This window comes from Cygnus olor, chromosome 26 (assembly GCF_009769625.2).
Source record: "Cygnus olor isolate bCygOlo1 chromosome 26, bCygOlo1.pri.v2, whole genome shotgun sequence".
NCBI classification, from domain to species: Eukaryota; Metazoa; Chordata; class Aves; order Anseriformes; family Anatidae; genus Cygnus; species Cygnus olor.
The window spans coordinates 2,161,233-2,173,362 of NC_049194.1; the positions used below are offsets into that span (position 1 = coordinate 2,161,233).

The 12,130-nt window shown below is 42.0% G+C and overlaps 2 protein-coding genes across 27 annotated transcripts in view; both read right to left on the reverse strand.

The window, feature by feature from the left end:
* Positions 1–3,519: 3,519 nt before the first annotated feature.
* USE1 (unconventional SNARE in the ER 1) lies at positions 3,520–9,236 on the reverse strand. Of its 3 annotated transcripts, XM_040537384.1 has the most exons (8): positions 9,061–9,228; positions 8,773–8,822; positions 8,202–8,280; positions 7,540–7,692; positions 7,293–7,311; positions 6,503–6,533; positions 6,103–6,265; positions 3,520–5,609 (listed from the first exon to the last, which is right to left on the reverse strand). In XM_040537384.1, the coding sequence occupies exons 1-8, from the start codon at positions 9,160–9,162 to the stop codon at positions 5,427–5,429; spliced, it is 780 nt and encodes a 259-aa protein (XP_040393318.1). In that variant the 5' UTR covers positions 9,163–9,228; the 3' UTR covers positions 3,520–5,426. The 3 variants fall into 3 exon arrangements, with proteins under 3 accessions (XP_040393318.1, XP_040393316.1, XP_040393317.1); XM_040537382.1 differs by having other exon boundaries at positions 7,293–7,692; positions 9,061–9,236; XM_040537383.1 differs by lacking the exon at positions 9,061–9,228 and adding an exon at positions 8,938–9,023 and having other exon boundaries at positions 7,293–7,692.
* A 570-nt stretch (positions 9,237–9,806) lies between these two features.
* MYO9B (myosin IXB) overlaps positions 9,807–12,130 on the reverse strand; it is a 46,538-nt gene continuing 44,214 nt past the window's right edge. For 15 of the 24 annotated variants that reach the window (XM_040537395.1, XM_040537403.1, XM_040537387.1 and 12 more), the window contains 4 exons: positions 11,983–12,030; positions 11,352–11,491; positions 10,858–10,985; positions 9,807–10,716 (listed from right to left, as the gene is read on the reverse strand). In XM_040537395.1, coding sequence (XP_040393329.1) covers positions 10,271–10,716; positions 10,858–10,985; positions 11,352–11,491; positions 11,983–12,030 — 762 coding nt within the window. In that variant the 3' untranslated portion in view covers positions 9,807–10,270. Of the gene's footprint in view, positions 10,717–10,845; positions 10,986–11,351; positions 11,492–11,982; positions 12,031–12,130 lie in introns of all 24 variants that reach the window. The other 9 variants (XM_040537400.1, XM_040537406.1, XM_040537405.1 and 6 more) reach the window with 3 other exon arrangements.

The window sequence follows — 12,130 nt, forward strand, 5'->3', positions numbered from 1 at the left end:
TTGCTGAAAGCTCGATGGCCTGAAAACAAAACATCTTTTTCTCATGAAACATACACCGGAACCAAGCACTGCAGACGTCTGTGTTTGGGTGAACTGCCTTTTTGTTTTTGTTTTAGCCAAACAAGAGTACTTAAAGTTCCATGCTAATTAGTCAGTTTATGAATATTCAAGGAACACAAAGCTTTCCACCCAAGAAGACTTACAAGAAGGTACACGGGTAGTAATTCTGTTTTAAGAACAAAATAGCTGAAAACTAGTTCAGTGACCCAAAGCCTAGCAGCAAGCCAGAAGGCAGAGCTAAGAGTCAGAGTTATCACTTTCTGCTTCATTCACCATTCAACGTTTCTTACGAACAGGTTCCAATTACCTAGGTGAACAGTTACCCACAGAAGTTAGGGAAGAAAAGGGGTCCACATAGAATCCAGCTCAGGTTGCCTTATTTTTATTGGATAAAATTGATTCATCAAACATACTTCCCTGCTCACAAGTTTCTCACCATGCAGCATACACATTATTCAGCCTCCTGTCCTTTGAAGATGCAGAAGAGCTGCTGTTGAAGCCAACAATAGCTAAGTCTCTGCATCACCGGCAGGATGTTGCTGTAAAGGTTACAGAATTTACTTCTAAGTGACTAGCCCAAAAGATGAGAATACAGGAGAGCTGACCTTGGAAAATTTATCTCATCCTGTTTAGAGTCACACAGAACTATTTGCCAAATCTCCTAATATAAAATATTTCACGTCATGGATTGACAAAGTTCCTTTCTTACCCTTCCTTCCGTCCACACCAAATCCGATAAGTGAACGCTCTCTTCTCGATGGGAGAAAGCTCAGAGGATGAAGGTCCGGTCACTTTACGTGCTAAGGACAGAAGTCCCTTTTTTTTTTAGTGTTGAAACAGGAAACTCTGTCAGATCCTTCTGGACAATTCCATTGTTATATTAGCAAATACAACCTTTGCTTAAGGTGAAAGTGGCAGAGGGCATCTCTCTGCCACATCAGTTCAAAGAAACTGGAGATGAAAGATGCAGAGGAAATCGCAGCACTCCATGGCCTGCTGCAATGCTGCCCTGTTTTATCCTCAGTTTCTATCCAGCCTGAATTTTGGATGTCACAGAAGCAGATGCAATATTCAATTTGCTTTCCATTCCTTGTCAGAAAATTTTCGTTTTGATTCAGCATCAAATTATTCAACGAGATTTTTCTTTATTGGTACAACCACAAGTCAGTGCTGGTAACCTGCATTAGCAAGCCCAGCTGCCTAGCAGCCGGGTACCCAGCTGGCCTTCACATCCCTCCGGCCTCTCCACCATTCTTTCCTACAGCTCCTCACAGCACACCTAAGCCAACCCCGCATCTAGTTTGCACAACCTACGCCACTGCTGCCAGGCATGCTGTTCTCTATCAGCAGCCACGTGCAAATTAGTGGCTGCAGCAGCGTCACTCGAATACATAGTATGGGCATGCCGTGCCCCAGGCGACCAACTGGCTACACCAGTTCTAATCTAGAGTTCACTTTTTTTTTTTTATTAATGCACTTTTTTCTTGCTAATCCACAAGTCAAAATTGGAGGGACAGCCCTCTGGGCAGCATAGCAGGGTTCAGCAAACCATAACTCAATGCTTCACACTGCTTTATCAAACGTTTTGCATTTTAGACACAGAACTTCGAGTTCCCGTTTTGATAACCAGTTTGTTCTGTAGCTAGGAGACACACCCTTTCTTTGTAAATGTTACAAATCAAGCATATCTAATCCATTATTCACTAGCTGCTGCTGCTTCCCACTTCCATCTCTTATTAGGAGGTAGCGCTCGTGCCAGAAATGTCACAGTGGTCTCATGTGACAGGTGGTATTGATTTAGCTTCGTTGTTTTTTAATGTCACTCTTGTTCAGTGGGAACACACAGTGAGCGCACACCAAGCCTCAGCAATGTGGCAGATCAGGACAAGAACTATCAGCCAGTCCTGCACTGGGCTGTAGGACTCTGGAATGGCATCAGCACTCTGCTGTAGACCAAGAGATCTGATTATTATTTTCTGTTCCTATCTGCTATGTTATTATGGTTTCAATTTTTTTCATGCTTGTACTATTAATTGTAAGACTTTGATTTTGAGGTTTCATTTCAGGTTCGCAGCAGAGAGCACAAGAATGGAGGTGACTGGTCCAGTATCACACGACGAGCAGTCACAAACAGACCTTCACCTGTCCCCACTTTCCTCTTTTACTAAATACCCCCATTAGCAGAGTAGCTGGCAGTTTTAGAAAGCTGCTCACAACCTATGAAGTCTGATACACAGAAGCTTTGTAAAATAAAGCCAAGGAAGCATATGTGCAAAACAAGCTTAGAAATTACCCAGCCATAGGAACCACTCTATACAGTATTCTGCTCCTACCATTCGTGAATCCTTTCTGACATCTTATCTACTCTGAAAATCCTTCCAAATTATCAAACCCAGCTGTGTCTGAAGACACAGCTTAATCATATGTAAGAGTCTGTCACCAGGAATGTTTGCCAGAAAAGCTCGGAGTGACCCGTAGTTACTGTTGCTGCCAGTCTCCGAAACACTGCATTTACCAGCCTGACATGACCCAAGTCTCTAAAACATTATTATTATTTTTTTACTTGCTGCCTGAAAGTAGCTAGTCTGCCAAGAAGCCAACCAAGGCCCAGCCCTATGCCCGATAAACATCTCTCCATTTGGATTTCCCAAGCTTTTGGGAAAGTTAGGCAATTCTCACTTCACAATGTTTGCAACTCTCTGAAAGCCATTTCTATATATAACATTATCCTGTGAAGAGAAGCACATCTGAGCCCCATGCTGTGAAACTGAGCTGAGGTCTGAAGTCACAGATCATACAACCACCACCCATACGTTAGTCAAAAATAAAAAACTATCACTCCATCTATGAAACGTCGCAAAGCCATGACTGATTGTTTGTTCTAAATACTACTGGCACAAATCTTCAAAGTGTTTTTGAATTACTATAATTACTAAATGAACTTAAGAAAAGCAAAGGCTGCAACTGCCAATTGACAAAGCAGTCATTGTGCGCAGGCAGATTGCTGGCCACTGAGGCAATTAATCCGTTTGGTTTGCCAGTGCAGAAGGTAACATTCTTCCACTGGGTCAGAGGTAACCAGCAGCTCAGCGCAGTGCTGGAGGCACTATGCTCAATGGTCATGCGAGATATCACAAAAGGTGTCAGTAGCTACGGAATTCAATCTCCGTTCCGGCAGTTCATCCATCAAAACAACAAACACCTACGAAACGTCAATGGTCAAAAGTTAAATGTATCTCTTTCTGAACTGATTTTCTAAACTAGCTGATTTTCTTCTTTGTAAAGGAATTGCTGCTGACTTGGAGGGCTAAATGTTTCCTGGGGGCAAGCTACCACTGGTAATTCCCTTCCAGCTCGGCTCATTTCAACTGAGCTCCTAATTTAGAAGCGCTAAAAAGTTACGTGGTCAGTAGCAAAACTCAGCTTTAAACTTGTCTGCAATGAAGCACCACATCTTTTGCAAGCTGGAAAAAAACAAGTTTATTTCAAGTATTAAAGGGGAAATGTTATAGACAACGATGAAGGATTAATGTTGTATCATTCCACTATCTCACACAAAAAATTACAGTTGTGCATTCAACCTCTGCTGTAAAAGAACAGCTCAGCACTGAAATGCCTGCGGGCAAAGTAGTAAACAATTAGAATTCAAAAATAGTTTGGTGACCCAGGATTCACTAACGAAGCACAGTGAAAAGTCAAACATTTCCCAGAAGTTTTTCATGAACTATAAAGTAGCAACGTCCATAAATGGATTGCTACAACTATAAATTTCTATTAAGTTGAAGGTAAGTAATAGGCTTATGGAATGGAATCAGCATTATCACACAGATAAGTAGCTAAAATAAAAAGCTGTACTTTGTTGTATAATCACTCATTTGGTAATTATAAATGTCTGGCATAATAAATTGGAAGCATGCTGTTAAATGAACAAAAATACTTTCCATAAAATTGTTAATTGTCTTCACTAACACAATGTTTTTGAAAGGAGCGAAAAGCAATTCTGAAACAGTGTGTCCCCTTTACTGGGATACATTCAAAGCAGCAGCTGAATTTTCATCAGAAATCAGCTGTGACAAACAGAGCTTTTCCCTCACCTTCCTTTTGCCTAGGGCTGCTGTGATGACCAAACAGAAAAGCCTAAAATACCCCATCTAGTGGTTAAAGACAGCAATAGAAATGGCAAAAAAAAAAACATTTTGGAGTCATGGACTGCTCTTTTCTTCCTCAATGTGAAACAGTGTATGCATGAAAACAGCAACATTTTGCAGATTAACGCTCCAGGTTTGCTTCTATCTTATTACAAGCTCCCGAAAATGGCTCTTAAACTGTTACAGGAAACCTTTATTGCAGGCTCTATTTTTTTTCCAGTATTGAAGTTTTCAAAATTTTTTCTCTCGTTTATTTCAATCTTTACTTTCTTGCAGTAATCTCTTAAAAAAAAAATACTGCTTTGACAAGAAAACTCCTGACCAGAATAATTTGTCTCAAATGGTAGTGGCTGACTGTTTTTTCTTCTTTTTATTTCTGTCTTGAAGATACCAGCTTCCCTTGCCTTCCTCTTACAGTGAAAAAATATTTGTACAGGTGAGGCCTATACCATATGCAGAGTACTGTGTGTACTGTTCTACAGTGCCAGGGTCACAGTGTTTTCTTGATGCAAGAGCATCAACATAACTGCCGCTGAGCGAGAACATTTGTGCATACAAAAAGGGGAGCAAACATTGCAACTGCATGCAAATTCAGCCCTCCTAAACTGAAGACGACTGCAAAAACAAACATTGATCTGGGAAGAAGGTGAGCCTGAGAATAATTTTACCTGTCGACACACTCTGAATCCAAGCCAGGCCAGCAACTCAATAGCAGCGTTCTTTTCCTACACCCTACAGCTGTATATGTACACAACCTCATAATTAAATATCCTGTTGGCAGCAAGATCCTAGTTCAGTACAGTAAAGCGGTAAAAAAAAAAAAAAGAAAACAATTTTAAAGACTTCACCTAGGCGCTATTTATATTCCTATTGAGTAAATGCCTTTTACAGGAGTCATAACGTTTGCCACAACCACATTAAAAAGAGAGGACTGTATCTATCTGCTAAGAAACTTGTTCAGAGCTCAGTGTAAATTGCTATCTTTATCTCTGTTCTTTCCTCAGTAGGCACTATCAACTAAGTAGAAAAAGGAACCAAGTATCCAAACACAGAAAATGCTCCCCATGGTTTCACCGAATCCACTGACTGCACAAGAAAGATGCAAGGGTAGACCTTGGACAGCCTCTTTCAGGCCATGACAGGTGGCAAAAAATTGATTACTGACAGTTATCACACCAGTTGAACCTTTCAACTACACTTGTGGCAGTTTTTAAAAAATCATTTTAGTTTTGGGAAAATTCTGATAAAGAGAATCATACTGATGAATATAAAACAAACTACAATTAACATTATCCATAATAGCCAGTTGACTGATTTCTTTGCATGCTGTTCAAGGCGGTCAGATTCATCCTTGAGCTTCTCAAAGTTCTGGTCTGCCATCCTGAGAGAATGCGATAGTGTCTGGGGGGCAAAGAGAACAAATGGTGTATCAGATGACATACACAGGCAATAAAATGCACTAAGCTTGCCCAGGATTTAGATGAAATGCTGCTGGCAAACCTGAATGGTGAGAACTCTTATCATGTGGGGATGACTGTACTACCTGTGACTGAGTTGTAAAAACAAGGTCCTTACAAATGGATTTAATTTATTTTAAAGAGTTCTGGTTTTCAAAGTCAAGTACCAGCAGTTCCAAATATCATATCATTTACAGAAGCTTACCAGCTCCTGGAGTCAGAACCCTTTCAGTTTCAGGCATTCCGATTTGAAAGTTCTCACCACCGTTTCTTACAACACAGAAAAGGTTCAGTTACACTACAGAAGCAGACATATTGCCTGCAAATCTCCCCACTCTAATCTAATCTGGAAGCAAGTTACAGCTATTGTTTTTACTATAGTTGCAGTTTAACCTTCTAGGATGCAAAAATGAGTTTAGCACTGTAACGTGCACTACCTGGTTATCTTGTTTTATCACGTTCTGCGCAGCCAGAGTGTTGTTTTTGAGACTGCGAGCCAAACTTAGCATTTCTTCAGCTAACTTCTCCTGCATGTCCTGGTGGTGCTGTAACACCGCATCCAGCTCAACTGCTGACTGCTTCTCATCAGACACAAGGCCTCTGCAAGAGCACAAGGAAAAACAGATTGGAATTTGTACTTTCTTGTGGATTGATCTCCCAGAGTTTCCCCAGACTCCACAACTCTGACGAGACAAGAACATGCATATCAGCTGGTCATTATATTTAGGTTTCTACCAACAGGCACTTCACCTGAATGGCAGTGTGTTTGTGATTTAAAGGTCATTGGCAAAGCAGTTCTCAAAGCACAGAGCATCAGAACGAGAAATTTTGACTTACTTCCGCTTCCTTATGTTCAACTCTTCAGAATCTGGAAAACAAGTAAAATTTGTGTTTTGGCATACTATAAAATCCCATGCAATCATAGGCTGAAGAAACAAGTTCTCTGCGAGGGATTTTCGGATGTTCAAGGATTTAATCCCACTTGACCCTCTACGCTAGGGAATATGAATTTCAAATGCCTACCTGCTTTCCACAGGGAAAAGAGAACTCATAAGATCACACGCTCGGTTGACAGAAAAAAAAACAGATGAATCATATCCCTGAGGGCATGGTTTAAGCCCGTGTGTTCTTTTTCTTGGTGTTCTCTTTCAGGACACGTTAGATTGGCCTAGTTCCAGCCACTGTAACAGTAGCTATGGAAACCACAAATTAATTCCTACCGGTTCCCTACATGAATAACATGGCTGCATGTTTCAGAGGAATTGAACAACACCTACTCTGAGCTGCTACGGTCACGTAATTTGCTTGGAGCAGTAGAGAACAGGGGCAACAGTAAACATAAACTGTCCTTTCTAATGCTATAATTAGAACACCTGTTTTGGCATGAATTCTGGAAAAATAGGTTCCTGCAAATCCCTTCTACCACACTGATAAGAGTGCTTACGCTTTCACCTATTAAATGGTTGTATGTTTTTTTTGTTTCCTCCTCTCATCTTCGATCTTGAAAAGAAGCAAGCCACTAAATTAAAAGTACACTTTGGCCAATATCTAATACCTGATCTTCCTCTTTCTTTCCCTGTAAGACTCAAGTCAACTACTGTTCAAAAGAACAAGAGATTAAACTTACCACTGATAACCAAGGGATCCTGGAAAGCAGAAAGAGAAACAAAACACAGATTACAGCGGGCAAGTGAAAATGCTTGTAACGTATTCAAAGACCTCCAAGGGCAGCACAGTGCCTGTGCCCAAACCAAAAATAATGGTGACTCCCCACCCAGCCTAGGACACACCAGAGGCATAGCCACCAAAGGCACCTGAATGCAACAAGACAATCTATAAACTAACAGTAAAGAAGCAGCAGCACCAAAACATACTGTACCAAGCAGCTCACTCCTCATCTTGCCTGTGCAACGAGCTTTTGTCTGCAGATGAACCGTTTTGGTAGCTGGGGTTCTCTCTTTGGTCGTTGTAGGTGTACGTCCAGGGGCCAAGAACTGATTTGCTAGTGCCTTTTCAGTTGATGAACTCTATAAGTAAGCAGCAGCAATGAAAAAAAGTCACAAACATCACATCCTGCAGTGCAAGGCCACCTAGATATGCGACCAACATATTAAGGAAGCACTTCCACAGCTGCTTCACACAAAACAGTGAAGTCAATGTGAACAACAGCACTGACAGCATCAGCTTATTAGTATTTCGTAGCTCTCCAGATCCACATGGTAATGTGCAAGAGGTATGAGGCCTAACAGACAGTACCCGCCCCTAGATTTCACATCAAAGAAGCATAGAAGGTATTGGCAAGATGCATTCTATGTTTTTTAGAAAAGTAAGAAAGAAGTTTCAGAATTCATACAATACCCCCTTTTAACAAAATACAATATATTCATTCATATTTTATTAGGGAGTACCTGATCAGATTTTAAACAAGTGTTATTTTGAGATATAAGATAAAAGGAAACATAGAAACAAGCTGACAAGGAGAAAATCGGTGGAGAATACTTTTAAAGTCTTTTCAAGCTGAACTAATATATCTTACCAATTTTTCAGCTTCTAAAAGTCCCTTTAGGAAGTCCACTTTGCGAGAGTATTCATTCAGCAGTTCTGGGGCAGGCTTACTATTAGAATTGAAAAAAAAAACCAACTATGAGAACCTGTAAGCCTCAGCACTTTCTATTACTTAGGTAACTTTTCAAATAAAACAAAACAGCACATGGTTCTTCAAAGAAGAAATAGCCTCAACCTGGGAACAGTCCTGCAACCCCCCGCGAGTCACCTTTTCCAGGGCACTATGGATGCTGATGGCTCAGGCCACAGCATGCCCAGAGGTGCAAGAACACTGCGTGAGGCCAAGACCTGATGATCTTTGAGGTACCTTCCAACTCAAGCCATTCTATGATTCTATGAAGGAGAGTGTCTGCAACCATGACTGAGCTGCAAAGCTCCTCGTGGTGCTGGATTGTGCCTGCTGCATACACACTATTTCCCCTTAACAGACAGGTATCTCCACAGGGAAGCGTACATATTCCTGGTGCTTGAGGGTACATTTGGCTTACAGGTAGGAGACCACTGGCAGTGCGGGACACTCAGGTCTTCAAAGGGCATCTCACCTGGACTGCTTCTTCAGCTCTCGGAGCATGTCTTCAAGAGCAGCCACATACTGGGGAGAAAAAGGTTTTTAGTTGTCAGCATTAATGAGATACATTCTGCCTGGCAGAGGCTGCAGCACGCCTGAGAGGAAGGCTTAAGTTTTAACGCTATAAAACACCCACTACCTCAGTTTATTTCGAGAAGGCGAACCGTGCTGCTGAGGGGCGAGGGGCTCCTGGGCCGCCCGCTTTTCCCGGCCGGTCTCGCCCCGCGCCGCGCTGACCCTGGACGGCCGGGCCGCGCCTCACCTTCTCCAGCCGCCACTCCTCGGGGTCTCGCCGCTCCGCCGCCAGCGCCTCGCAGCGGCTCAAGAGCCGCATCAGGTTCAGCTCCAGCCGCGTCGCCGCCATGGCGGATCGGGGCCACCGGAAAGCGCCTCAGCGCCGCTCCCCGGAAGGCAGGCGCCATTTTAGGGCGGGGCGGGAGGAGGTGCCATCTTAGGGCGGGGCGCGGGGAGGGGCGGCGAGTTGGAAAGATCTCAGCATGTTTCTATTTAAAAAAAAATAAAAATCCCAAACCTAAACCAACAAACGCCCCCACGCATCCACACAGGCTGCTGCTGCTCAGACCCAGTGGGGTGGCATCGACACAGCCTCCGCAGGAGTGCTTTTCCCTCTCAGAGGAGCAGCACCTAGCATCAGGGATTTCAGACAAATTCCACAACAATGTGTACATGGCGCTCAGCTTTAAAGCGTTTTATGCATTACTGCGCTTTGCCCTGAGGGATTTGACCACACAGATGTGAATTGTGAAGGGCTGAGACAGCTCTGCACAGCACAAGGTCTTTGCTGGAGTGTGCATTTAGCTCAAAGGGCACCAAAATACTTCATGGTGACACCAGTTTTGCTATTAGTGCTTCCCCTGCGTGGAGAGCTTTCCCACCGTGGTTTGAAGCGCTGACAAAAAGCAAGTCAAAGCAGTGACTTCCTATCTAATAACTTGTTCACTAAGCAAGGCAGGTACTGGCAAAAGAACATTGATAAACTAACACGTATTTTTAAAAAGTGCAATGTATTAATAAAAGTTTTTATATATTTTGGTCTCCGTTAAGGCTATTACAACATTAACCGTTTTGTAAACCACACAAAGTTGTCATAAAAACATAAAAAAATCAAGGCAACACACATTGACGCAAAGTCACTGTTGGTCCCATTAGAGTCCATTGTAAGGCAAATGGAAAAAGGCACGGCAGCAGAATCAGGGGACTTTTTTTTTTTTCCTGTACACTCAATCCATGTATTTTACTCAACGTAAGTTTTATGTTTTACTTCCTTGCAGGGTTTTAATTTAAAGTGAAGCATATTTCTTTTAAACAACCTTGCTTAACCCTTACAGTACTGTATGTTTCCAGGCTGTCTCCCCAGCAGCCACTTAAAAGAACATGAAAAGTCCACAGCCTCCAAAGGGTTAAAAACAAAGCTGCAGTCAACTTTTGAAAATCCAGACAGCTTAAGTATTTCATTCATCTGTACAGGGAATGTGGGAGTAAGGGTCCGAAAACCTCCGTTTTACTTTTGCCGTTGGTTCATATTCATCTAAAAGTTCCTGAGCGTGGGCCACTGCAGACCCTTGTGCAATGTATACAGAGTGGATTTTATCAGTTCGCCTTGCTGGCTGCTCCCTTCGTTTCACCACTATTTGAGACTCTTCATTAGCTGAAATCCTTCCCTGAGATTCTGTACACTTGAAAATCCCAGGAGGAAGCTTTATATTTGCTGTTGGCATCACTGGAGTTCGACGGGGCACTTTAATCTTGGACAGCGTTAAAGATAGTCTGCGTCTTGAAGCCAGGGATGCAGAGGAAGAGCTTGAATAGGTTTGCAAAAGAGAAGGCACTTTGCAAATGTCTTTGGCAGGCATATTGGAGCTCTGAGCACGGCAGTGTAATCCAGAAAGTGTAATTCCTTTAAAGAAAAAATACACTGAAAGCATGAAAGTGTAATTCGATATAAGCAGCTGTGACCAGATAACATCTGGTCACCTGGCTGGCTGTATGCAGTGAAATATGTAGAATAAAAAAAAGCACACACTACCTTAATACTGACCTTCGGTATCCATCCGTCCTGTTCTCTCCTCTAGCAGGCTCTCTGTGCTTGCTGAGGTCTCAGAGTCTACATTTTCCTCATCAGAGCCTCGCTGATCAAGCTCAGGTAACCGATAAGTTATATCTTCCCTACATCAAAAGAGAGCATAGCACTCTAGAAACGTCTCTGATATGAGCAAATTTAAGCAGTACATCTTTCAGAGGTATACCATCCTGAATAGAGTCATTACATAATAATTTTCTTGCCTAGTCCTTTACATTTTCCTTTTCACCTTCATAAAGGCCTACAGAACATAATTAACTAGATCATTTAGGGACATGGTTTTAGGGGGTGATATCAGTGGTAGGGGGATGGTTGGACCAGAAGATCTTGGAGGTCCTCTTCCAATCTTAATGATTCTGTGAAAAAAGTATGCTGCTTTGCTGTCTGTATTAAATCCAACTGCAAAAGGGCATGACCTACAGAGATGAAGGGTTTTCAAAGCTGTGACTTACTTTTCTTCTTTTATCGACTGTAAGCGATCAATGAGAATCTCCTTTTCTCGGTTATCAGCTTCAGAAACTTCCTCTTCTTCATTCAGTGAGTCCAGTTCTGAGTTGCTACTGTCATTTCCTTTGATCTGTGGGCTTTTACTCTGCAAGACAGTTTTATGAATTGGTCATAAGAAGCTACTCAAGTCCTGACTGTCTGCTAGTTCCAAGGTGGAAGACAAATGAGTAGGACATATGAAAGGCTCATGGAATTGAAGAGCTGTTAGTTATTCATACAAATGTTTCAAAAGGTAATAGATTATTTTTCTATTCACCTGATGTCTGTGTTACCTTTTTTGAAGCACAGTAGTTTGATTTGCCAAACTAACCTTAATTTTAGCAGTTAATTAGAAGCCAAATTATTACATCCAATACAAGTTACATTCAGAATGTCTATAAAATACCAGAGCCAAGGCAGAACGGGTCAGCAGCACTGCATGCATTCAGGGGAGAAAGTTGCACCAACACATGCAATCTCCATTGTTCAAGAGTTTTTAAAACCAAGTTACAACACATGTAGCAAGTTTAGTCATGCAGTAGTACCATTAAGAGAAAAAAAAATAACATGCACTCTGAACATAGGCAATGTACATACCAGCATCCCCTCATAAGGGGAAGAAAACCCAAGTTTTACAGGCCAGAGCTAGAGAGAGATAAAGACCAAATTTACTATAATGTGACTTCTGATCAGTCAAAGGTGGTGGTGGTGTTTGCTTTTTTGAAACAGTACAATAAACACAAAA